Here is a 27,792-nt window from a genome sequence, read left to right on the forward strand (position 1 = left end):
GGTAGCTAGGCGCGAGTCTCGGGAGTCGACCCGTAGACAGATTAAGTATTTTTTGCTTCGAGTATTCGAGTTAGTTCAGTTCGGAGTGTAATACAGTAGCCGTAGGAATGTACGTGCATAGGTGAAGTTTGAGTATCAAGTGACCTCAAAATCAAGTAAGAAATATTGATTGCTGTAATGAGTGAAGATTTAACTGTTTCATGTGCAGGTTTGATATTCACATGCAAAAGAAAAATAGTTAGACACAGCCATTGTTCGTGTTAGGGTAGTGTTGATAATACACGAAAACAAAAATATGTGTTGAAGAATAACTTATTTTATTAATGTAAACAAGTAAATGTGGATACATATATCCGACGAGTTCACCATGAAGTGTTGTGAATAGTTGAAACTCAGAAGAGGTGAATTTCGTGATATTAATCTCAAATACGTGGATGAATCAATACAATGACATAAAAGAGAAACCGAATTGGAGAGTGTTATTCCGTATAGAACTGAAAGAAAACATCCTTTTCGTTATTCCTCTTCCGCCACCCCCTCGGCCGGAAGCTATGCACATACATTTTCATAGCCACAACTTCTACAAAGATTATATGCACATAGTTAGAATAAGCGGCAATAGTAAAATGATTCTATCGCAATTATCAACTGCCTGTATAGAATCGGATCGCGAAACGAGAATAAGCAACCGTTTGTTGCTTCAGAGAGGATCCCCACAGCAGCGTGCTAACCTTTGATTCTCAGAAATGTCATCGAGAGAAATTCGCTCTCGCACTGGTGTCGATTCTATGTTAAATGAGCCATGCCGGGTTTTTTGTTGTTGCGATGATTTCCAACTCTCTTTGATGGCACTGATTCAATCGGTGAAGAGTTGCCAGCCAACGTTCTTTGATACGATAAAAGCCATCCTTGCTGCTGTTATAATTATTTTTTCGTGGCTAGAGCGGTTCGTGCGACTTGTGTCCTATCATAAAGGAAGTGATGAAGCGGATGAAAATAACGTACAAACCGTTCGTAGATCGCATGAAATCAGTTTCTGGTGCGGTACGTAAATGTGCCAAAGAGTTCTCTTGAGAGCGGCAAAAGTACGTCGCATGCGCGTGGTTGTCTTATGAGAATGAGAATAAATTTGTCTCAGCGCAAAATAAAAAGCGCGCGTGCATAAGGCCTGATTAATAACGCCACTTTATATTGCTAGACTTTTGTTACCAGAAAAGAGTGCGAATGATTATTCGCTGGTGTTTATATACCCGGCGGCGTCCTGACAGAGAAGTCGAACGGGCCGAATGACATTTCATTTTTGGTTGGTAGCGGGTAATGCCAGATGATAAGAATTGTATGGTGTGAGGGAGCTCGGGATTATTTTATTTTTCTCCGAGATATTTTGTACTATTCAAAAACACTGAGATTTGTCGGATACGTCACATATAACATTACATCTCTCGAACCAGACATTTTCGCCATAACCCTTCCAAATTTGATTGATATTTTTAGCTTTCAAATAAGTTTATCGAAATGGCTATTGGAATCAAAGTCTGTCATCTACGAGGAAATTCAATGTGAACAATGTGCGGTTAGTCGGTTACTAGGTTGTTGAAATCGGTTTAGCCATCTATGTGTTTTTCAATGCAACAAAATTTCTCGGAGATGAAAAAAATATTTTCGAAAGACTCAGACTAGTTTGAAACCTACTACGAGATTGGTTTATTTGATAAGTACACAATACCAATGACCGAGGATAGAATCTTAAAAATGTTTTAATGAGACTATTTAAATGATGAGAGAAAGGCGTTATCACACAACTAGTTGGATGAGTTTTTTTTTAATTCGGATTGATATAACTCATGTGCGATTGAAAATTTCGAACGATTATAATGACGCACCGAAACCTAAGACTTGTATCATAAAAATAATATTTCTTCAAGAAAATTGACGAAAACGCATGGTAAAGTTCGAGGGTGTTTCAAAACGAAATTATATTTGTTCGGTAGTTGGTGCCATGACCCAGATGAGAAGTCAAGCATTCCCCGCTTCGTCCGTGTTCGCGCTTTGCCCCACTTTCCCTATGTATTTCATTCAACACGGCAGGGCCGGTGGAAGAGGTGGGTACGATGGGTAGTACTACCTACCTGGCAATGTCAAAAGTGGGTAACTACCCACCTGAAATTTTGAGCGCCAAACAATCGCAAGATTATTATTTTTTTCCATAAATACGTTTATTTCTTAAGGCAATTTACATAAGTTTTTCTTCGCCGTATCATCACTTTTACATAGAATTCTTATCCTAATATAATACTAATATAGTCACAGCGATTTGAGTTTAATAAATCATATTCCTGTTATTTTTTAAATATCATATTAGCTATTTCGTTATTTATTATTAAATCTATTGAAGAATATTATTTGAACCAAGCGATTAACTGCTATAAATTATAAAATAAGCTGAAATTGTTATACATTTTGTTGTTGATTTCGTAACCTATTTTGAGTTTGTTCTTATCAGCACATAATTTTATTAAAATTTTGCTATTGGATGAACTAATGCACGCAGTAGGAGTCAGAACTAACCCTCAAAAAGGTCAATTATTAAATTGAAACTTTAATTGTCTTTATGAAATGATAAAGAAGTTTCATGTAAGAAAGGTCACGACAAGCAAGAATGTCTCGAACTGGGGCATTGGATAGTCTACCTTGGGTACGCAAGGAATTTATTAGTTGAGATATAACATCACGATACTCCACGCATGTCCAAACGACATGATTAATATCGCGATAGCCTTTGCCACAAGCAAAATCATTAGTTTCGGAAAGTCCAATTCGAAAGAGATGTGCATCTAACGTGTAGTGATTGGACATGAGCCTGGACATCAAACGAATGAAGTCCCTACTCACATCCAGCCCCTTGAACCATGCCTTTGTCGATATTTTAGGAATAATTCAGTGCGTCCACCGACTCAGATCATCTCTATCCCAAAAAGCTTGCCAGATGTCAAGCGTTCTTTGGCGAGTCGCGCTATAAAATTCGTTGAAAGTAATCGGTCACTCATAAATTTCACCTTCAATAGCACCACGTTTGGCAAAACTATCGGCTCTTTCATTGCCTGGAATGGAGCAATCAGCCGGGACCCAAACTATTGTGATTTGATAATTATTATTCAATATGTCATTCAGACACTGTTTTATTTTGCCCAAGAAAAACGGGTTATTTTTGCCAGCAGCGTTTGAGCGAATGGCTTCAATTGCACTCAGACTATCTGTGAAGAGAAAATAATGGTTTGGAGATAATGTGACAATTACTCTCAAACTATAATGAACTGCTGCTAACTCTGCTATTTAAACAGATGCAGGTTCTTGTAGCCCAAATGAAACCGAAACATTATTGTTGAATATACCAAACCCAGTAGCCTCTTCAATTCGTGATCCGTCCGTGAAAAACATGTTCTCAGAGTCAATGTGCCTGAACTTACTTGAAAATATTTTTGGAATTTCCATCGAGCCTAGGTGTTCCGGGATTCCACGCAGTTCGCGCTGCATGGATGTGTCGAAAAATAAAGTTGAGTCAGGGACATTTAGGAGGGTGTCACGGATAGGAATATATCTTGAAGGGTTGATTTCCTGTGACATATGGTTAAAATATACTGTCATGAATCTTGTTTGAGATTGAAGCTCAACTAGCCTTTCGAAGTTATTAATAACTAGGGAATTCAGTACCTCGCATCTTATTAGCAGTCACGACGAAAGCTCCCAAAAACGATCCTTCAATGGAAGAACTCCCGCCAGAACTTCAAGACTCATTGTATGTGTCGGATGCATGCAGCCTAAAGCAATTCGCAAACAACGATACTGAATGCGCTCCAGTTTGATAATATGAGAATTTGCAGCGGAACGAAAGCAAACGCATCCATATTCCATCACTGAAAGTATGGTTATCTGATACATTTTTTTTAGATCTTCCGGATGAGCACCCCACCAAGATCCTGTTGTTGTTCGAAGAAAATTTACTCTTTGTTGGCATTTTGTTATCAGAAACCTAATGTGTCCTCCCCACGTGCATTTGGAATCAAATCACACCCCGAGGTATTTGAAAGTCAAAACCTGTTGGATCATTCTCACCATCATATGAAGCTGAAGTTGCGCGGGATCATGCTTTCTTGAAAACAGAAGAGATTCGTCCGGTTGGCTTTGCGGCACCTCCCATGGCAAAACCCTCTGGATTTACCACCGTACCCTGACCGCTGTCGTCTGATTGGCCTGGAATCGTTAGAGCGACGAAGAAAGATGCAGCAAGCGTTACTTGTGGCTAAAGTAATCAATGGCGATATCGATTCCCCAAAATTGTTATCTCTCCTTGACTTCCGTGCTTCTCAACGATCTCTACGCTCGACGAGTCTACTTCAACCAAGATTTCATCGTACTACTTTCGGACAACATGAACCAATGACAGCATGTATACGTGCATTTTCCAAAGTTGAGCATCTCTTTGAATTTGGTGAACCGACGCACAAGTTCTCACAGAAATTATTAAGTGTATCCTTGTTATAAGTTTGTTCGTTGTGCTTCGTGTTATTCATTAAGACTTTTAATTGTCAGATGGATTATTTTAACAAATAAACAAATAAAAGACGACCAGCTCTGTTTTCTCCGCAGAGAATTCGATACCCAGATGAACAGCCCAAACGGACAATTTATCTAAGGTATCTTGCAATGGTTTTTGCAGATCAATAGCTTTGGATTCAGTAACTGAAACCGACGCCATCATCTGCCAATTGTCTTAGTGTACGGGTTACGAGACAGCTGTCAATGTCGTTTACATAGAAATTATACAGGAGCGGACTGAGGCATGAGCCTTGCGGGAGACCCATGTAGCTAATTCTGAATGTTGCCAAATCGCCATGTGAAAAATACATGCACTTCTCTGACAAAAGGTTGTGCAAATAATTATTTATAACCGCTGCACAGTGGTCCGGATCCACAATTTAGGGGGACAAAAAAATTTGTGGCTTAGCCCTATACTTTAGAGCTATGATGTCTTCAGAACAAATGATCAGTGAAAGATAAGCCATATTTTAAAGCATATGGTATTAGGGTGGTTCTTATTATTAGGGTGATGCAAAAATTATTTTCCGAATGTGTTGAGATAGAGGACTGCACCCTTTGGCAAAATTGTAGGAAAATTTATATCAAGAAACTTTGCCGAAAACACTATTGTAGTATCTCTAACGGTTTTAGTGTTACAGCTATTTTAATAGAGCAACTTAGGATGTTCCTAAAAAAATCAGATTTTTTGCTCTAGCTTTCTTATTTTTCACTTCTCGTTTTTGGTGTCTTTTAATATCTTTTAGAGTTAGTTGAAACCAATTTTTTGAAACGCATTCAGGTAGCGTTTTCTGAACCGAAGTTATGAGCAAAAGTAGTTCAAAAACAGATTATTTTAAAACTGCTATATCTAACATTGGAGCAAATGAGAAAAAAATCTGTTTCTTTCATTTGATAGAAAATACTTTCGAGCATGTTTATAAAAAAATGGCGGAGGAGATATTTTTTAAATTTTTTAAATTGTGCTCAAACATTGGGTTTTTTCATTGAAAAATGTTCTTTAATGTAAGACATTTATTAGCTATATATATTAAAATAAGGTATTGCTGTCTTCTAGCGTGTTAAAACTAATTCAGCTGCATAATCGGGAAGATGGAGCACACTCACGTTGGTTACGGTTGTTACTCTATTCGATAATGCTGTTACAGGACCAGACGTTAAAAGCAATCGTTTGAATACATCCTCTAGATTCACTAAACCATTGAATTTCCGCGAATGGAACTGCCTATACTTGCGAATTGATTTATTTCGACTCTCTTGCGCTTCCTCACCAATAGGAAGCAAAGCATGTTTTATAATTGAAGTCCCATGCACCAGAAGTTTATGCACAGTTGGCGACAGAGCATATGGTCGTCAAATGGTGAGATAACTAAGTCCTTACAAGTTCCTATCTCATGCCTCCCCGTGTGTCTATGATGACATTTGGTCAATAGAACGGCGTCGACTGGGTGCTATCGCCTTCTGCGTTAGTAGCAGAATGAGAGGGTGCGAATTGACTCATAAGTTAAAGCCCATCCTAAAGTGCAATGTTTATCATCGTATATTACAACATATAATTCTGTTGTTTATTACATCATGTATTATTATTTTTATTATTATTATTATTATTATTACTATTATTATTATTATTATTATTAGAAGAGCGTAACTGACACTACCACATTAACTGTTATATTATATCATAGCATATTATTTCATATATTATAGTCTTACATGTTTTTTTTTGTCTTTTATGTTATTATATAATATGTTGTATGGTATTATATTGCATCATATTATATTGTATTATATTTTATTATAGGGTTTATTATGAGTAGTACTACAATCCTCTGCGCAAAATATAAATTTGTTTTCCTTATAAGTTAAGATTTTTAAAGTAATTTTTTAACTAAATATCAAGGTCGTCACAAGGTGAGATTGGTCCTCACTGGTTCCTGTTTCATGCCTACACGTGTGTCTGTGGTGACAATTGGTCGATGGAATGCGTTGATGGCAGAATGAGAGGATGAGAAATGACATTCATTGTACTATATTACATTGTTTTTTATTATCATTTTCATTTTTATATTTATTGTTATTATTATTAATTTGTCATTAATAATAATAACATATATTATTTTTATAGATGTGGATATTATCATTGTTATTAGAAGAGAAATATTTCACTTCCTGCAGTATTGCGAAGATAGAAGAGCATAACTGACACTCTACATTAACTGTTATTTTATATATTGTTTTATAATATACTATATTATATTGTATGACATTGTATTATATTATATTATATTGTATTATGTTATATTATATTATTTTGTAATCTATTATATCATTTTATGTTATATTAATTTCATTACACTATGTTTCATTGTATTTATCAATATAAAACATTTTGAACGGGGGCGTAAAGGGGAGGAAGCACCAGGGTATCGGACGGATTGATGACTGGACGAGGGATTGTGGATAGCCAGCCCAAGTAACTTGAAGGAAACTTGTTTCCTTCTGAAGGTTTGACATGAGTTTGACGCGCCCTTCTCAAACAAACCATCAGGCGAGTTCAAGCATGTATAGCGATATGCTTCATCCATGCACTGGATATTATGGTTGGAAGAGCATCTTTGTTCCCGCGGAATACGAGTAAGTGACTCTACTTACATACCCGCCCAACCCTTTTTGTTCGCTTTTCGGTAACAGCTGTAGTAAGAAGGTGAATGGATGAGTCATATCGGAGCTACTGTGAGTCTACCCGCATCCACTGGCAAGTCCTTGAACTGATGGTGGCTTCACTTCACATCACATCACAGTTGGCGACAGAGCATACCATCCATACAGCTCCACAAAACGAATTCTTGTTTGTTCAGCAAACTCCTGGAAAGCAGGTATCGAAATCTTCACATTGCTGTTTATCAACGTTAAGATTATAAAAAAACGTTCAAGTATATTTCCATTTAACTCGGTGGTTTGCGCTACTGTGTTATATTCTTTAAAAAATCTTCGGGATTCCATCATTCAAGTTGCCGCCTCCAGGTAATGGTTCACCAATACCAAACCCTGTCAACTTGGAGTGAAATCAATCTTCAGTATAGAAACGCCATCGCACGGTATCACATTCAACATATCATGTCAATTGAGTGGGTGCGCAGTGCTGCTATTTTGGCGCTCATGAATTTGACATTTCTCTTCCCTACTTCTATGTTCGAGATTCGATTCGGACTCACCTGAGGGCACCATGCTCGCAAAAAAGGATATTGTCAATGATTTATTCTGGAAATGTGAGAGCAGGATATCTTGTTAATATGATGTCTTTGCCAATACGCAACCCTAGCTGCTCTTTTAATGCCGTTAGTATGTTTGTCTCTCGCTCCTTGACATGCTGAATTTGTCGGGACACGCGCCATATCGGTTTCTCAATGTGCAAACAATAAATCACTTTTAGCTAAAGTTCCATAGATCGAATCATTGCGTGGAGAGGCGAAATTCCTAATTGATATTTGTCTGGATCCTTCTCATTTGTTTTAGTTCTTGAAAAATTTAGAGATTTTCCTGAGCGCTTGCATATGTACCAAGTTTGGGAGTGTGTACCGTCGTTTAACATTTTCGTATCGTTCAGGCAGAACACAAGCTTCGTTGTTACAAATACTTTCCCAGGTACTGTGGGAGAAAGCTCTGCAATTTCTGCATTTACTTTGTCCACTTCCTGCTTTGTTAGTTCCGTGTTTTCCTTTTGAAAGATGATTATTTTGGGCGGCAAAGGGAAACAGATGAAGGATAATTGTTGTTCCAGATTATCCAGCCTTCTTGCTCAACAATCAATCGCAAGGGAACCAAACTGATAGCAAATAATGTACAGTAAGGAAGCGCAAGAGAGTCGAAATAAATCAATTCGCAAGTATAGGCAGTTCCATTCGCGGAAATTCAATCGTTTAGTGAATCTAGATGATGTATTCAAACGATTGCTTTTAACGTCTGGTCCTGTAATAGCATTATCGAATAGAGTAACAACCGTAAACAACGTGAGTGTGCTCCATCTTCCCGATTATGCAGCTGAGTTAGTTTTAACACGCTAGAAGACAGCAATACCTTATTTTAATATATATATATATATATATATATATATATATATATATATATATATATATATATATATATATATATATATATATATATATATATATATATATATATATATATATATATAGCTAATAAATGTCTTACATGAAAGAACATCTTTCAATGAAAAAGCCCAATGTTTGAGCACAATTTAAAAAATTTAAAAAATATTTCCTCCGCCATTTTTTTTATAAACATGCTCGAAAGTATTTTCTATCAAATGAAAGAAACAGATTTTTTTTTCATTTGCTCCAATTTTAGATATAGCAGTTTAGAAATGATCTGTTTTTGAACTAGTTTTGCTCGTAACTTCGGTTCAGAAAACGCTACCTGAATGCGCTAGTCATCAAAAAATTGGTTTCAACAAAGTCTAAAAGATATTCAAAGACACCAAAAACGAGAAGTGAAAAATAAGAAAGCTAGAGCAAAAAATCTGATTTTTTTAGGAACACCCTAAGTTGCTCTATTAAAATAGCTGTAACACTAAAACCGTTAGAGATACTACAATAGTGTTTTCGGCAAAGTTTCTTGATATAAATTTTCCTACAATTTTGCCGAAGGGTGCTCTATCTCAACACATTCGGAAAATAATTTTTGCATCACCCTAATAATAAGAACCACCCTAATACCATATGCTTCAAAATATGGCTTATCTTTCACTGATCATTTGTTCTGAAGACATCATAGCTCTAAAGTATAAGGCTAAGCCACAAATGTTTTTGTCCCCCTAAATTGTGGATCCGGACCACTGTGCGCTGGAAGTCCATGTTGGTGGAGCTTGTCTGAAAGAACATCAATGGAAACTGAATCAAATGCTCCTTTAATGTCTAAAAATACAGAGGCCATTTGTTGTTTTTGAGCGAAGGTAATTTGGATGTCAGACGAAAGCAATGCAAGGCAATCATTCGTCTCTTTATTTCTTCGGAAGCCAAATTGAGTATTTGACAACAAACCTTTCGTCTCGACCCAAGTGTTGAGACGTCGAAGAATAATTTTTTCGAACAATTTTCTGATGCAGGACAACATTGCAATGGGTCTATATGAGTTGTGATTGGAAGCTGGTTTCCCCGGCTTTTGAATGGCGACTTTCACTTGTCTCCAGTCAGATGGAACAATATTTTGCTCAAGAAACTTGTTGGACAATTCCAACAAACGTCTTTTTGCGAGGTCGGGCAGATTCTTCACCAAATTGAATTTAATTCTGTCCAACCCAGAAGCGTTACTGTTACATGAGTGCTATGGAAAATTTCATCATTGAAAAGGGGCTATCAATGGAATCATCATTTGAAGATGACTCCCTAATAATGCTATGCGTAGGAACAGAATCTGGACAAACTTTCCTCGCAAAATCAAATATCCATCGATTCGAGTATTCTTCACTCTCATTTCCTACTTTACGATTCCTCATTCGTCTGGCCGTATTCTAAAGAGTGCTCATTGAGGTTTCTCTTGACAAACCTTCCACAAAATGTCTCCAATAGCTGCATTTCATGACCCGAAGTATGTTCTTGTACTTGGTTTCTAAAACCAAGAATTTTTCAAAATTCTGAGGAGGTCCTCCTCCTCGTTTTAAAAACGTCTTGAAATAATTTTGTTTCGCGTGTTTAGCATCTGAGCACTCTTTGTCCCACCAAGGATTTGGAGGTCTTCTGTTAGATGATGGACCAAGAAATCGTTTGGTTTGTGCTTGTTCAGCGGCCTCCAGTATCGAGCAAACGAGGAAGTCATATTCTTCAAGTGGGGGGAGCTCTTCCATGGAATTTAAGATACTTGACATATTACTTTGGAATTTAATCCAGTCAATATTTTTTGTCAAATCATATGGAATATTAACTCAATTAGCAATGTCTTTGTTACTGCTAATTGAGATGCTGATTGGTAAATGATCGCTACCGTGTAAATCAGGAAATACTTTCCAGATGCAATTTAGTCGAATTGAAGTCGAGCAAAGAGATAAATCTAATGCACTTGGACGTGCAGGAGGTCTTGGAATCCGTGTCATGCTACCCGAATTGAAATCTCCTACAATCAAACGTGGAGCAGGCTTCGACAATTTCATTAAGCTGTAGTTGTCCAACTTGAGCTCTTGGAGGAATATATACCGAAGCAATGCAAATGTCCTTTCCTTTAATGTTTATTTGACAAGCAACAACTTTTATACTAGAAGTCGAAGGAATGTTTAATCTATAAAAGGAATAACATTTCTTAATTCCTTAAAGCACTCCACCATACGGAGAGTCTCTATCGAGACGTATAATGTTAAAGTCATTAAAATTTAAGGCTATGTTTGATGTAAGCCATGTTTCGCACAAAGCAAATACATCACATTTTTGACTATGCAACAAAACTTTAAATGAATCAAGTTTTGGCATGATGCATGATTGAATCATTTGCGGCGGATGATAAATTATCCATCAAATGGTACAAAACCTGAAAGAACTGGCCATTGAGCTGATAACTGTTTCAAAAAAGTTCTAGATATTGGAAGGAATGCCGTTATGATAGTCTTTAGAGGTTCAGAAATATTGAATGCTGCGAAAATCCATTGTACAATTTCCGAAAACTTCAGTAATCCTGATGGTGGCTGTGAAACGGAGCCTACTGGATTATTGTCTTTTCTTGTGCTAGTTCCTGGATTGGTTTGTAAATTTGACAAACCAGGAGGCACAGTTTTTGGTTTTAAATTTGGCTTTTTAGCTTCAACACGGGGATCTTTTTTTGAAGGTGTAATTTTAGGTGTCTTTTTTGGTATTTTGTGGTTTATTAATCTCCTCTTAACAGACCCTTAAGGAGTGACAAACGAGGTATCTTCACTATTTCCGTCAGAGTCAGATTCCTCTGGTTCCGCCTGATTTGAAAAACCATTTTCGGATTCCAAAGGTGAGACATAAATGATAGTTTTGAGCATTTCTGCATATGCGCGCTTAGACCGTGCTTTTAAAGAAAGCTTCATTTGGTCATTACGCAATTTAAATGCAGCGTATACTGAAAGATCATCATGAGGACTCTCCCCACAATAAACACATTTTTCAATATCTTTATCGCAAAGATTATCCTTATGAGGCCCTTGACATTTTGTACATTTCGACTTACTGTAGTAACAGTAAGTAGCTGTGTGGCCAAATTTTTTGCAGTTCGTGGCATTCATAACATTTGGTATGAAAAGCCGAACAGGAAGGCGAACTCTATCGATGTGGACATGGCTAGGCACGGCAGATCCAGCGAATGTTACTCGATACGAATCTGAAGGTCAATAAATTTTGTTTCCTTCTTCGAAAAATGCTGAGTACAATTGCTTGCACTCGAGTATCCTTACTCCCTCAAGCATAGATTTTTTTAAACGTCCAACTCCATGCTCAAGCAACTCTTTAATCGAAAGACCCGCTTCGATGATAACACCGTCTATTGCAACGTCTTTCGAAGGAATATATACGCGATATTCGCGGATAAATAATTCACAAACAACAATCTCGTTAGACTGCTTTAAGGAATCGACTACAACGCGGATCTTGTCTTTATGGACTCTTACTATCTCTTTGGTAGCGGGAAATCGTGATGTCAATTCTTTAGATATATAAAATAAATTTAATGCTTTCATTTTACGCCGAAAATATACTATCCATGGGCCCGCAGAAGTTTCATTGTAAAACTTCGTTCTCTGCGAGTTAGGAACCGTTAAATTTTCGCCTGGTGGCAGAGATGGATCTCCTGAATTCTCATTCATTAGATCATCCATTACATAAATATGTTTAAATAATTGATCTCATCTGAATTATATAAACGAGAATATTCTTTGAAGTGAAATAAAATATAATTATAGATCTACCTGTTAGTCGCTTTCTGCTTTACACAGGTACTCGGCATGAAGCTCGCTCCAACTATTTCAAATTTGCTGTCTTCTATCTCCGTTGCTCTGCCGTCGTGGTCTTCGCTGAGCTTGGTTTGTACGCTGCTTGTACCTGGCCTTAGATACAGCGTTGTAGCTCTTGTTGACGATGATTTGTGATGCTTCTTGTGTAGCACCACACGATAATGCTCCGTTTTGTCCACCGCAACCGATACTGTACACCATACGATAACTGGTGGTTGTCTTTGCGGCTTTGCGCTGATGTGTCCTAGCACCTCTGTGCCTTAGCACCTCTGTGCCTTTACACCCCTTCGTCTCCGCACCTCTGTGTCTGAGCACTTCTATGCGTTCGCACCTCTGTGCCTCTTCACCTATGTGCGTATGAATGGGATGGCCTTCTTCGATTGCTTCCAAGTCGGGAACGCCCCGAATATTGGCTGTACACCAGAATTTGCTGCGTTTACAATTGGCTTAGGCGGGTTTTGTTTACCTGCAGCTAAAGTTGCCTTGACTCGGTGATAGCCGTTAACTCACAAGCCAGTAACACAACCTGTCTGCTTGAACGCTTTTTACTGAATGAGATTATTAATTTTAAAAACAATGAAAACATTTTTGTTGTACTTCGGAATAATAAAAAATCGTTCAAAATCTATGTTATGTTGTATTTAAATAACATTTCCATTTGAATTATGAAGTAATTCAACATAGTGGGTCGTTCCCACCGCTACGCAAAATTACCCACCTGGGCTTAACATGTTTCAACGGCCCTGTAACACGGATTTGATTTTTCTTATACTTATAAACACTGACCATAAGCCCACCAGGAATTTTACTTTCCTTATTGTCTGGACGCATTTATCAAAATCAGCCCAGGAACTGGAACATTCTGACATAAAATTGGAACAAAACCTGGGGGCAGTGTTCAGGTCTTGTCTTAAGTGTAAATAAAAGTTTGCGTCGTCACAAACACATCCAACACATCTTTATACTAGTATAGGTGCCGTTCCGAAATATGCACCGCCAAAAAGAATGAATATTCGGCTCATGCATTCCGAATCATCTATAGTAGTTTTTCATGAAATACAGTATTGTTCAAGAAATCCATGAGCAACCGAGAAATTGCGTAATCAATCAACGATCAAATCTTCGAAAATATCATTAAATGGGGCCAAGGATGCCAAGTATTAAAAACCTGTGTTTATCCACCGAGTGGTGTAATGATGCCTTTCTCATATCAATTATATTATCATGTATAATACTGTGGTATTCTTCAAAATAATTTTCTTCAATTCTTAAAAGAATAACCGAAATCGGTTTGTTTGACCGTCTACTGATAAAAACTATCAATTGGAGAAGATTCGAGGTCGATTTAGAAAATTTTGTGCGGTTTTTCGCCCTTTTCAGCAATGGTATAAAATTTTTAACACACTTCACCCTATATTTCCGAATCCGGATGAAATTCAGGACTTACGTATGGGACCACATTACCTTTCATTTGAACCTAAGTTTGTGGAAATCGGTCGCGCAATCTATGAGAAAAGTTAGAACACATATTTTTTTTTTGCACATTTTACCCCATAGCTCCGAAACCGGAAGTCGGATCCAAATAATATTCAGGAATATAGTCGGATCCAAATAATATTCAGAAATTTGTATGAGACCAGAAAACCTTTCATTTGAATCTAAGTTTGTGAAAATCGGTTCACCTTACCTTACCTAACAAGCTATAGGCCTGGGGTGTCCTTTGCTGTATCAAGCATACGTCTCCACATAGCTCGGTCCATGGCTGCTCGTCGCCAGCCACTCAAGGCACGGATGCTTCTGAGATCACCCTCCACTTGATCGATCCACCTTGCTCGCTGCGCTCCTCTTCTTCTTGTACCGGTCGGATTAGATTCAAGAACCATTTCCACTGGGCTGTCGTCCGACGTGTTACGTGTCACAATATCAACATCGCCAGCGAAGCCAAAAAGTTGTACGGACTTTCGGAAGATCGTTCCAGGGCAATATTGAACAAGATACAAGAAAGTACATCACCTTGACGTAGCCTTCTCCGAGATTCGAAGGGACTCGAGAGCATCCCAGATACTCGGACGTAGCACTTCACTCTATCCATCGTTGCTTTGACCAATCGCGTCAGTTTATTCGGGAAACCGTATTCGTGCATTATCTGCCATAGCTGTTTTCGATCGATTGTGTCGTATGCCACTTTGAAGCCAATGAGTAGGTGATGAGTGGGTACGTTGTATTCATGACACTTCTGGAGTACTTTTTTTTTTTTATAATAAAATTTTTATTGGGCTCATTTGCGTTAGCTTAACGTGGCCGATTGTCTTGTTGTTAGGTGGAAAAGAGTGGAAGCCGTATTATGGGGCGACCTGCTCCCCTAGAGTTAGTAAAGGAGTGTCAGGAGGGTGGGACCTATACTGTATTGATTTTGAACATATTTTGATATTACAAATCATTCATTAATAGCTTGCATCTTTTAAACACACTTTGCATTTCCGGGTTCTCGACGTTCTCCAGATTGTAACGAGGAAGAGACTATACTAAACTCGGATGCTTTGTTGGTGTACTTTGATGTTGGTGTGTCATTTATGGATGGTTTCCAGCAATTCAGCTTGACCAGTGTTTAGTTCGTTTGGGGTAGGACCACTGTAGAAGAAAGAAAGAGAAAGAGAGGGAACTAGATTTGCACGTTTATAGCTTTGAGGAAGTTGTAGAGGTAGGTCATGTAAAGGAGATCTCGGGTTGCCAAAACGTCACGGACTGGAACATAAGGTGGTCTACCTCGGGCCCGAAGGGAATCAATTAGCTGGAGTCTGACGTCGCAATACTCGGAGCACACCCAAACAACATGCTCGATGTCATGGTAACCGTCTCCGCAAACGCAAAGATTACTCTCACTAAGGCCAACACGATGAAGATGCGCTTTGAGCAAAGAGTGGTTGGACATAAGTCTTGACATTGTGCGAATAAAGTCCCGGTTCACATCCAACCCTCGGAACCAAGCTTTCGTCGATACCTGCGGTATAATGGAATGTAACCACCGTCCTAGATATCCATCATTCCAGGAGGTTTGCCAGCTGACGAGTGCCTCTTGACGAGAACGACTGAAAAATTCATTGAAGCAGATTGGTCTTTCATAGGTTTCACCTTGTAATGCGCCCACCTTGGCCAGTGAGTCCGCCATCTCATTACCCCTTACGGAACAATGTGATGGGACCCAAACCAAGGTAATCCGGTATGATTTTTCAGATAAAGCACTCAGTTGTTCCCGTATTTTCCCCAGGAAATACGGCGAGTACTTTCCAGGCTTCACTGAGCGAAGAGCCTCGATAGAGCTGAGACTGTCCGATACAATAAAGTAGTGGTCTGTGGGCAAAGTTTCAATGATCTCAAGGGTATACTGAATTGCAGCTAGTTCTGCGACGTAAACTGAAGCCGGATCACTGAGTTTATAGGAGGCGGTGAAATTTTCATTAAAAATACCGAAGCCAGTGGACCCGTCGAGATGTGATCCGTCAGTGTAAAACATTTTATTACAGTCGACTTCTCTAAATTTGTCATTAAAAATATTTGGGATCACTTGAGGGCATACGTGATCCGGGATTCCATAAATATCTTCTTTCATGGATGTGTCGAAAAACGCCGTAGAATTAGAAGTATCATAGAAACGAACACTGTGAGGATTGTAGGAAGAAAAATTATTGTTACGTAACATGAAATCAAAGTACAATGTCATAAATCGGGTCTGAGAATTAAGCTCGACTAGCCGTTCAAAGTTATCGATAACCAACGGGTTTAAGACGCTACATCGAATGAGTTGTCGATATGAGAGATCCCACAAACGGTTTTTCAACGGGAGAATTCCCGCCAGTACCTCGAGACTCCCCGTATGGGTCGACTGCATACAACCCAAGGCTATACGCAAGCAACGATACTGGACTCTCTCCAGCTTGATAAAGTGTATTTTCGCGGCTGAACGGAAACAGAAACATCCATACTCCATCACTGACAATATCGTTGTTTGGTACAGCCTTATAAGATCTGTTGGGTGAGCTCCCCACCAAGTCCCGGTCACTGTACGTAGAAAGTTGATTCTTTTTTGGCATTTTCGTTTCAGATACCTAATGTGACATCCCCAGGTACCTTTGGAATCGAACCAGACTCCGAGGTATTTGAATGTGAAGGCCTGAGCTATGGTTTGACCCATTAGTTGAAGCTGTAGTTGTGCAGGTTCACGCTTCCTGGAAAATACTACCAACTCAGTTTTCTCCGTGGAGAATTCGATACCCAGCTTTAGAGCCCATGTAGACAAAGTGTCTAAGGTAGTTTGTAATGGTCCTTGCAGGTCGGTAGACTTGGATCCTATAATAGACACCACGCCATCATCTGCAAGTTGCCTTAACGTGCAAGAATTTTCAAGACATTCATCGATGTCATTGACGTAAAAGTTATAAAGAAGGGGGCTGAGGCATGAGCCCTGGGGAAGGCCCATGTAACTAATTCGTGAGGTCGTCAAGTCTTCAGGTGTAAAAAACATGTGCTTTTCCGATAATAAGTTGTGCAAAAAATTGTTGAGAAATGGGGAAAGACCATGCTTGTGCAGCTTCTCCGAGAGAATTTTTATGGAAACTGAATCAAAAGCCCCCTTTATGTCCAAGAATACTGATGCCATTTGCTTCTTGTGGGCGAATGCCATTTGAATTTCTGTAGAAAGCAGAGCAAGGCAATCGTTCGTTCCTTTGCCTTTACGGAAGCCAAATTGTGTATCTGAAAGCAAGCCACTTGTTTCCATCCATTCATCGAGACGAAACAGAATCATTTTTTCCAGCAGTTTCCGAATACAGGAAAGCATTGCAATCGGCCGATACGAGTTGTGGTTGGAGGCTGGTTTGTCCGGTTTCTGAATAGCGATAACCCTCACTTGTCTCCAGTCTTGAGGAACAAAGTTCTGTTCGACGAACTTGTTGAACAAGTTCAACAGACGTTTTTTCGCGATATCGGGAAGATTTTTAAGCAAATTGAATTTAATTTTATCACGCCCTGGGGCATTGTTGTTGCACGATAAGAGGGCAAGAGAAAACTCCGTCATCGTAAAGGGGGTATCGTTTTCAGTGTATCGAGAGGACGCGACGCGATAGGTATTCGATTCCCGAACAAAATCCGGGCAAACTTTCTTGGCGAAGTCAAATATCCAGCGATTTGAATATTCTACGGGTTCGTTATTAGTGGTTGCATTTCTCATACGACGGGCTGTATTCCACAGAGTGGTCATCGATGTTTCCCTAGATAGGCCATTGACGAACCGACGCCAGTAACCTTTTTTTTTTGCTTTAATCAGATTTTTCATGGTCTTTTCTAATGATGCATATTTTTCGTAGTCTTCGCGCTTGCCACTGTTCCCGAATTTTTTATACGCGGATGATTTTGTTTTATATATTTCCGAGCACTCTTTATCCCACCATGGGGTTGAAGGTCGCGTAGTGATTGTAGTTTTGGGTACTCGTTTGGTCTGGGCTTGAATCGCGGCGTTGAGGATCAAGTCAGCTAGGGATTTGTATTCTTCTTCAAGCGAATCTGGTTGTTTCGTTTCAAGAGCTTGGGATACCGCGGTCGAGTAGGAATTCCAGTCGATGTTTTTCGTGAGATCATATGTCATATCGACTGATGTCGGTGTTTGTGCACCAGTGGATATTGAAACCAAAATCGGCAAGTGATCACTACCGTGGGGATCAGGGATTACCTTCCACTTGCAATCTAGCTGTAGTGATGTCGAGCAAAGGGATAAGTCCAGCGCACTAGAGCGGGCTGGCGGTCTTGGATTGCGTGTCATTTCACCCGTATTTAAAATGGTCATATTGAAGTTGTCGCACAGATCATAAATTAACGAAGAACGGTTATCATCATATAGGCAGCCCCACCCCGTACCATGCGAGTTAAAGTCTCCTAAAACTAACCGCGGAGTGGGAAGAAGCTCCATGATGTCTGCAAGTCGTCGATGCCCTATCGAGACTCTGGGAGGTATGTAGATAGAAGCTATACAAAGATCTTTGCCTCTAATTCTGCTTTGGCAAGCAACAACTTCAATGTCCGGGATCAAGGGGAGGTTAATTCGATAAAATGAATAGCACTTTTTGATCCCTAAAAGAACCCCTCCATAGGAGTCTCCTCGATCCAGGCGTATAATGTTGAAATTGTGGAAGTCAAAGTTTATATTTGAAGTGAGCCATGTTTCACACAATGAAAATACGTCGCAGTTACGCGAATTTATCAAAAATTTGAAAGAATCTAATTTTGGGATGATACTTTTGCAATTCCACTGGAGTATAGTGATCATATTCTCGATTTCTGTAGGTATTTCAGCCATCGATAGATACGATCGCTGTAAGGAGGGGCCATTGTTCAGTCAACTGTTTTAAAAATGTTCTTACTGTTGGTAATAAAGCCGTTAGAATACTTTTAAGAGGATTAGTTATATTGAAGGCTGTTAATATCCAGTCCACGATATCAGAGAGTTTCAGTAATCCAACGTTTGTCGGGTTTTCTGGTTGTGTTTTGGGATCACTTGGGATTTTCAGTGTCCCTGGAAGTGCTGGAAATTCCTGGTTGTAATTCGATTTTCGAAATCCAGGAGGTATTGGCTTCGGCTCTGTGACATTGTTATTTTGGTTCCGTTTTAATATTTTAGTTTCTAGTATTTTAAGACCTTTGCGAGGAAGCTTAGGAGAGGACATAATTGGTCGTTTCCTGTTTGTTCCTAGCTGAACAGAAGAAGGTCCTTCGTCGGGGTCATTTGAAACATCAGCGTCAGTCGACAAAAAAGCGAATGGGTTGTCAGAGATATGTGGAGTAGCTCGTTTGAGGATTTCCGCGTAAGATCGTTTGGAATGCTCCCTCACGGTTCGCTTGAGCTTTTCCTCGCGTTGCTTATATTTCGAGCACTCAAAAAGAGCATGCGGATTCTCACCACAGTAAATACACTTTTCGATTGACTTCCTCCAGGAGTCATCTCTGTGTCCCTCACCACATTTACCACATCGTGGTTTGTTACAACAGACTAGAGCCGTATGTCCCATCTGTTTGCAGTTTGAGCAGTGCATTACTTTCGGTACATACAACCGAACAGGTAGACACCCCTCCCACTACAACGTAATTCGGAAGTGCAGAACCGGCGAAGGTCACACGAAAAGAGTCTGATGGATGATACTTTCCATCTTGTGTCGATTTAGAGTGCAATTGCTTGCACTCCAATATCTTCACTGGTTGAAGGTCGGGATTTTTGAAGCGGCCAATCCCATCCTTCAACAGATCTTCGACAGTTAAACTTTCTTCGCGGACCACACCGTCGATCTCCACCATCCGAGAAGGTACGTAGACGCGATATTCCCTCGTGAAAATCTCATTGGTAGCAATCTCGTTTGCTTGTTTTAGATCAGTCACGACAACGCGCAGTTTGTTCGGAGATACCTTGTCCATGTGTTTTACTGCCGAGTAGTGTTTAGCCAGATCTCGAGAAATATTGAGGACTCTGAGGGATTTAGCTATGGGCCGGAAGTATACCACCCACGGGCCATCCGATCCGTCATCCTGATAAACCTTCCGACGGATTGGTGGTTTTCCCAGAGGGGGGGGCGGGGATATCCATTTCAGATGTATCACTATCAGGATATTCATCCAAACGTTCCTCATCTCTAGGTTTATCATCATCTTCCCCGAGGTTCCCCTCATCGGAAGACATATTTTCTGTGCAGGAGAAAAAAAGTCTCCTACACTATCAAGGAAAATAGAAAAAATAGATTGGATAGTGAGAAGTAGGAAAAAAGTTGAAATATAAAATGAAAAAAAAACTACTTCACCGGTATGGTTTGTTGAGCTGATGGGTGAGTTGGTCCTTTGCTTGGATTATTTCTCTCGCGTGACCTTGATGATCCAGTCACTCACTGCTGCTGCCGATGCTATTGAAGCGACAGGTAGAAATGGTCGCAAGCAAGTGTGTATACCACTGTCTGCTGCCGGTGTTTATCACTCGATCAACCACTGGATCTAAGAGAACAAAAAAAATGTTTCCTCCAGCCCTTGCTAGGGAAACACCTTCGCACTCGAGGTTTTGTAATCGATACCGTCCCGATACGGAGCGAAAAAACAACAAGTGTATCGCGGACGACTGCTCGGATACGAATGATTCTGGAGTACTTGTCTTATCGCGAATATGTGATCAGTAGTGGTGCGGGCTCCAGTAAATCCCGCTTGGTACGGCCCTGCGAATTCTTTAGCTATTGGTGATAGACGACGGCAAAGGATTTGGCCCTTATTGTAGACGGGACATACCACTTCATCCATCCATTCCTGCGGTAGAATCTCCTCGTACCAAATCCTAGAAATCATCCAGTGCAGCGCTCTAGCCAGTGCCTCTCCTCCATGTTTGAGTAGCTCGCCTGGCAACTGGTCATTGCTCGCGGCTTTGTTGTTCCTCAGCTTGCCGATCTTCTCACTTATCTCCGACAGATCAGGGGCTGAGAATCTGTCGTCGGCTGAGCGTGCACCCAGATTGATTCCTGTACCGTTCTCTGTATCTTGTGCTTCGCTTTTCAGATGCTCGTCATAGTACTGCTTCCACCTGTCGATCACCTAACGTTCGTTCGTGAGAAGGTTACCACTGGTATATCTGCAAATTTCGGTCTGTGGCGTGCAGCCTCTACGTGAGCGGTTCACCTTCTCATAGAACTTCCGTGTGTCATTTGAGCGGTACAGCTGTTTCATCGCTTCGCGATCTTGGTCTTCCTGGTGGCACTTTTTTCCGGAAAACCGTGTTCTGTCTGTTCCGTGCCTGTCTGTATCCTTCCTCGTTCGCTCTAGTGCGGTGTTTATTTATTTATTTATTTATTTATTCGGGATCCGGAGTTGATATCGTGGTCTATAAAGGCACAGTTTCTGTTTTAGCGAGCCAATGTTATTCGTATTCAATGTTATGTCTGTGAGTGACATTACCCACCCGTCTTTTCATATGGAAACCTATCCAGCCCATATTACGAAATTCTGCGATAGTTTTTTTTTGGAATTACTGGAGTATAGATAATTTTGCTAATCTCTACGCGACTTCGGTAGAAGATAAATGTTACATTCTGCAACATTTTGATGTTGAAAAGACTTTTGTAGTGAATGTTTTTCCTGGAGGTTTGATATTATAGAATTTAATTTTGCGACAAATATTTTTTTCATTGTATGTACCAGTACCGCTTTTACGTATTAATTATTTTGCAGATGGTAGCGAGAGTGGATTAGATGCAGAAGAATATGCGGCATCATTAGCTACTTTGCAATCTTTGGCTGCAATGTTGAACGCGGAATGTGTTGAATTGCGGCTTCGAAAAGGTGAGAAAGGTACAACTGGGCAGTACTTAATCCGTACGAAGGTTGACGATAATGATTTCACTGAGATACGCGTAGCAGTAGTAGGTAACGTTGATGCCGGAAAATCCACTCTCCTTGGAGTGTTAACACATGGTGAATTGGACAATGGTAGAGGTTTTGCAAGGCAACGATTATTTCGTCACAAGCACGAAATTGAAAGTGGTAGGACAAGCTCCGTTGGTAATGATATTTTGGGTTTTGACAGTCTCGGCAATGTCGTAAACCAACCAGATCACGGAACATTAGACTGGGTAAAAATATGCGAAAAATCGGCCAAGGTTATCACGTTTATCGATCTTGCTGGCCATGAGCGATACTTGAAGACAACGGTTTTCGGCATGACAGGTCATGCACCGGATTTTGGAATGCTAATGGTAATAATAGGAAAGTTCAAATTAATAAAACATTTCTAACATCCTAGCATATTCTAGATTGGAGCCAATTCAGGAATAGTTGGAATGACAAAAGAACATTTAGGTTTAGCTCTAGCCCTTTCAGTTCCAGTATTTGTAATTGTTACAAAAATCGATATGTGTCCGCCAAATGTATTGCAGGAAAATTTAAAACTTTTGTATAAAATTCTAAAGTCACAGGGATGTCGTAAAGTACCCGTAATGGTGAAGACAACTGACGATGTTGTACTCAGTGCAACTAATTTTGTTTCTGAACGATTGTGTCCTATATTTCAAGTTTCTAATGTAACTGGAGAAAACCTAAATCTGTTAAAAATGTTCCTCAACCTTCTAACAGTACGTACAACAGGAAATGACGGCTTGCCGACTGAGTTCCAAATTGACGATACATATGCAGTGCCGGTATATAAAAAAAAAATCAATCAGCATATTTTTAATTCCCAATTGATTTCAGGGAGTTGGCACTGTTGTTTCCGGAATAACTCTTCAAGGTGTAGTACGTCTAAATGATGTACTTTTACTTGGACCAAATCCACTGGGTGACTTTCAACCAATTACGATCAAGAGTATTCATCGGAAGCGAATGATTGTTCGAGAGGTTCGAAGTGGTCAAACTGCAAGTTTTGCTTTGAAAAAAATCAAAAGATCCCAGATTAGAAAGGGTATGGTACTAGTTAGTGCAGAAATTAATCCTCAAGTAAGTATACTCCGAACGGGTGAGCGGAAAAAATAAACATAAATTTCCCTTAAAAAACATTCTAATCTCACTATATAAAAATTTCTTTACTGTTTCGTCATCCATTGGAATAGTACTTTGGTCTGATTTTACAACCTTCATCAGTGTATTAGTTTCAAGTAATTTGTGATAAAATAGTGAAGAAATTTTAATACATGCTTTAGAATAGATTATTAATACACAATTTTGCGGTTGTCATAGGCTTGCTGGGAATTTGATTGCGAAATACTAGTGCTACATCATCCCACAACTATATCGAGTAAATACGGGCGTTGGTCGGCGATGGTGCACTGCGGTAGTATCCGTCAAACGGCACAGATTCTACAAATGTCGAAAGAATGCTTACGAACTGGTGATAAAGCCGTTGTTCGATTTCGTTTCATAAAGAATCCCGAATATATGAAACCTGGTCAAAGAATGGTATAGCAGTAAAATGGTTCGTTCAATCTAAATCATTATTTTTTCCTTCATAGGTATTTCGGGAAGGTCGCACAAAAGCTGTTGGAAATGTTATAACCCCACTATACACACCCGGTTCTGTACAACAGCGTTCAAAGCCCAACAAAATGCAAAGCCGTAGTTCAGCTTCAACGCAACAGCAGAATGCACAGAAACCTTTATCCAAAGGCACAAGTGAAATTATTACGGATTCGTCGTCAACACTGACTAGCAGCTCCGTTTTACTGGATATTGGCACCGATAAACGAAACATCCGACTGAGCAATGTACATAAAAAGCATCGAGGAAGAGCATCTTCCAGTAACACAATGTCAGGCGTAAACTCCGCAGACCTTATAGATTCGCCCACATCCTCTCAACAAAATTCGTTCACTAACGAAGCTATCTCTATTATATCTAATTAAGATAAATCAAAACGAATCCTACGATTTGGCTGAAATGCAAACTATAGTTTTGTTATGGGGTGATGTAGAATTGTCTTGAGAATATTTGAAATTTAATTACATCGACTTCTTCTTAACCTATATGACCTTACCGTATATTGTTTTAATATTTTCTAGTTAAACGAAAGTGTTATAATTCAAGTATCCATAATTCAGACTGTACCCCGGAATAAAATTGTACCCTGAAGGGTATATTATTTTTTATAACAGAAACAGTACATTTTGAATTCTACTGGAGAAATATATTTTTGTTGAGCAATACGAATTTGATAAAATGTTATTAATAAACATCCTCAAAAATTCGAAGAACATTCTTTGGAACAGAAAGAGACGTAATTGAAACCGATAAAACGGTAGTGGTAGAACCATATTCGTGCATTATCTGCCATAGTCGGTACCGTTTGCTGATTTAACGTGTAACTGCCCAGCGACTCTTCTATTTTTAGGGTTCTGTGGCACATAAAAAAGATTCACTTTTCCTATTATAGCCTCCCCAAAACCAAAATCAGTAGCTCGGTTTACGCAAAACCAGATGACCGTACAATGGCGGACGGTCGGTTCTGATCTCTTACACTTGTGGTGCCAACACTGGTTTACAGCGCACCTCGAAATACACCCCTGCAACCCCTGCAATCGATTTATTCGAAATCCGCTCTCGGTTCCCACATTTTGGTGACCCCGACGTGATAGCTGAAATCAGAAGTGCTAATGGCAAATCGAGACGAGCAAGAAAATGCTGCAGTTGCCGCAGGAGTGTCGGTCAAGCTTCCTGATTTTTGGAATTATGATCCGGTGATGTGGTTCGCTCAAGCCGAGGCACAATTTGCTTTGGCCAACGTTGTACGCGATCACACAAAATTCTATCACATCATTGCGAAAATTGACCAATCTGTCATCTGCCACGTAGCGGATTTAGTCACAGCTCCACCAGACGTGAATAAATACGAAACAGCCTAGCAACGATTGATTTCCCGATTCCAAGTGTCGGCACAGGGACGACTGGAACGACTTTTAAGTGCTTGCGACCTTGGAGACATGCGCCCTACTCATCTCCTCGCAAAAATGCAAGAAATCGCAACCGGATTAAATGTGACGGACGATCTAATGAAGATGCTGTTTCTACAGCGGATGCCTGCAAACATTAAGGCGGTGTTATCAATCAGCGATGGTACTATAGGAAAGCTTTCCGAAATGGCAGACAAGATGGCTGAGCATCCATCCTCGCTCGTTGCTGCACCGAATCAGTTGCGGTGTCCGAATTGCAAAACCAGATTGCTGCGCTCACAATGGAAATTTGCCATATCAAATTCGCAAGAGATTCTTCCAGAAGCCGATCCACGTCAAGATCCAGTAGCGATCAGGATCGTAGGTCACATTATTTAATGTTGGTTCCACAGGAAGTTTGCCGGACGAGCGCTGAAATGTCGCGAACCCTGTAAATATATTCAAAAAAACTAAAATCTTGTTCGCTTGAAACGGCGGAAGCGAACGCATTCACAAAAAGTCGCCGTATTATGTTATACGACCGTTCGTCCAAGATGAAATTCTTGATCGATACGGGCTCGGATGTATCAATTATTTCAGCAACAAATAAAGACCGAACTAAAGGCGCTACGTCATTCGTCTTACATGCAGCCAATGGTACAACAATAAAAGTATACGACAAACGATACGTCACAACAGATTTGGGCTTGCGTCGACGATTCACCTGGTCGTTCCTAGTCGCTGACGTGGGGGTGGCTATTATCGGTGCTGACTTTCTAGCTTCTTTCGGTATACTGGTGGATTTGAAACACCGACGATTGGTGGACGAATTAACCAAGCTATCATCGTCCGGCGGCACGGCTGAAGCTTCTATTTTCAACGTAACATTGATAGCTTCAGATCACCCGTTCCGGAACCTTCTTGCGAAGTTCAAGTAAATCACACTACCAACGCTTATCAAGACATCAGTACAGCACGAAGTTACCCACCATATACAAACCAAAGGACCTCCTGTCGCAAACAAATGTCGACGAATGGCACCAGACAAGGTGAGTGCAGCAAAAAAAGTGTTTCAAGTGATGATCGACCTCGGAATATGCCGACCCTCGAGCAGTTGCTGGGCAAGTCCCCTTCATTGTGTGCCAGAAAAGAGTGGAGAATGGAGATTTGCAGGGGATTATAGAGCATTAAATAATGTGACCGTACCAGATCGTTACCCTGTTCCCCACATTCATGATTTACTTAACACTTTCCGGTGCAAAACTATTTTTACAACCTTGGACCTACAAAGAGCCTATCATCAAATACCGGAAGAGATGGTGGATGTACCCAAGACTTCGGTAATTACCCCGTTCGGCCTATATGAGTTCACCCGGATGCAATTCGGATTGTGTAATGCCAGTCGAACGTTCCAGAGGTTTATGCACTGAGTATTCAAAGATATGGATTTCGTTGTCGTTTTCGTCGATGACATTTGCATTGCATCGCGGACGCCTGAAGAACACTACGAGCATGTGCGCACCGTATTCGAACGACTGAAATTGTACGGCCTTGTCATCAACGTCGAAAAAAGCTGTTTTGCAAAGACCCACGTTAATTTTCTGGGATACGTCATAAATAAAGATGGAATTCTTCCATTACCTGATAGGGTTAAGGCTGTTACAAATTTCCCGATACCTGATACCGTTAAGGAATTAAGACGATTTCTTGCTTTGCTGAACTCATATAAAAGGTTTATTTCGCACTCGTCTGACTTACAGGCAGACCTCCAGAGTCCTATTCCTGGAAACAGAACGAACGATTCCCGAAAAATCGTTTGGAGTGAAAAAGGACGATCAGCTTTCGAGCGGTGTAAACAATCATTAGCTGACTCAGCGCTGTTACATTATCCAGATTCAACGAAACCATTAAGCTTGTATATCGACGCATCAAATACTGCTGCGGGGACTGTGTTACAGCAGTACGATGGAAGTAGCTGGGTTCCATTAGGCTTCTACTCCGAAAAATTTTCAATGTCTCAATTAAAGAACTCTCGACGTTCGGCCGAGAGTTAACAGCGATGAAGATGTCCGTACAGTACTTTCGCCATATGCTGGAAGGTAAGAGGTTTACCATCTACACCGATCATATGCCGCTAACGCATGCAATGACGTCAAACCCGAGTAGCCGACTGCCACACGAAGACAGGTATTTGCGTTTTATCTCCGAATTTACAAACGACATACGTCATATCAGCGGGAACGTAGTGGCTGACACCCTTTCACGGACCGAGACAATATCAGTGCCGACACCGATAGATTATAACGCTATTGCTGATGATCACAAAAATGATAACGAACTAAAAACTACTGCGTACTACATCTACTGCACTTCAAATGGAGTTGCGTCAAACATCTTTAGACACAAAGCCTCTATATTGCGATGTATCACTGAATAAAGATCGGCCGTATATTCCTCCTCAACATCGATACAAAATTATGCATAATTTCCACGGTTTAGCTCATCCCGGAATACGCTCTTCCCACCGGATCATCACAGACCGCTTCATCTGGAAAAATGCAAACAGAGACATCAAAGAGTTCGTTCGAAACTGTATACAGTGTCAACGTTCGAAGGTTCACCGTCATACATACAATAGCACCCCTTCAAAGATACATTCCACCAAACAGTCGATTTTGTCACATAAATATAGACATTATTCATAAATATTTGCTTACAATCATTGATCGGTTTTCTAGATGGCCTGAAACAAAACCCCTCCAAGACATGATGACGGAAACAGTGGCACGA

At 40.1% G+C, this 27,792-nt stretch overlaps 1 protein-coding gene across 1 annotated transcript in view; it reads left to right on the forward strand.

Moving 5' to 3' along the window:
- LOC131436173 (GTP-binding protein 1) overlaps positions 1-24,283 on the forward strand; it is a 49,555-nt gene extending 25,272 nt beyond the window's left edge. Inside the window, exons 2-6 of the mRNA XM_058604715.1 lie at positions 21,818-22,341; positions 22,399-22,782; positions 22,835-23,077; positions 23,318-23,536; positions 23,590-24,283. Of these exons, the coding sequence (XP_058460698.1) occupies positions 21,818-22,341; positions 22,399-22,782; positions 22,835-23,077; positions 23,318-23,536; positions 23,590-23,979 (1,760 nt within the window). The 3' untranslated portion in view covers positions 23,980-24,283. The remainder of the gene's footprint in view (positions 1-21,817; positions 22,342-22,398; positions 22,783-22,834; positions 23,078-23,317; positions 23,537-23,589) is intronic.
- Positions 24,284-27,792: the final 3,509 nt, after the last annotated feature.

Source organism: Malaya genurostris, chromosome 3 (assembly GCF_030247185.1).
Source record: "Malaya genurostris strain Urasoe2022 chromosome 3, Malgen_1.1, whole genome shotgun sequence".
Taxonomy (NCBI): domain Eukaryota; kingdom Metazoa; phylum Arthropoda; class Insecta; order Diptera; family Culicidae; genus Malaya; species Malaya genurostris.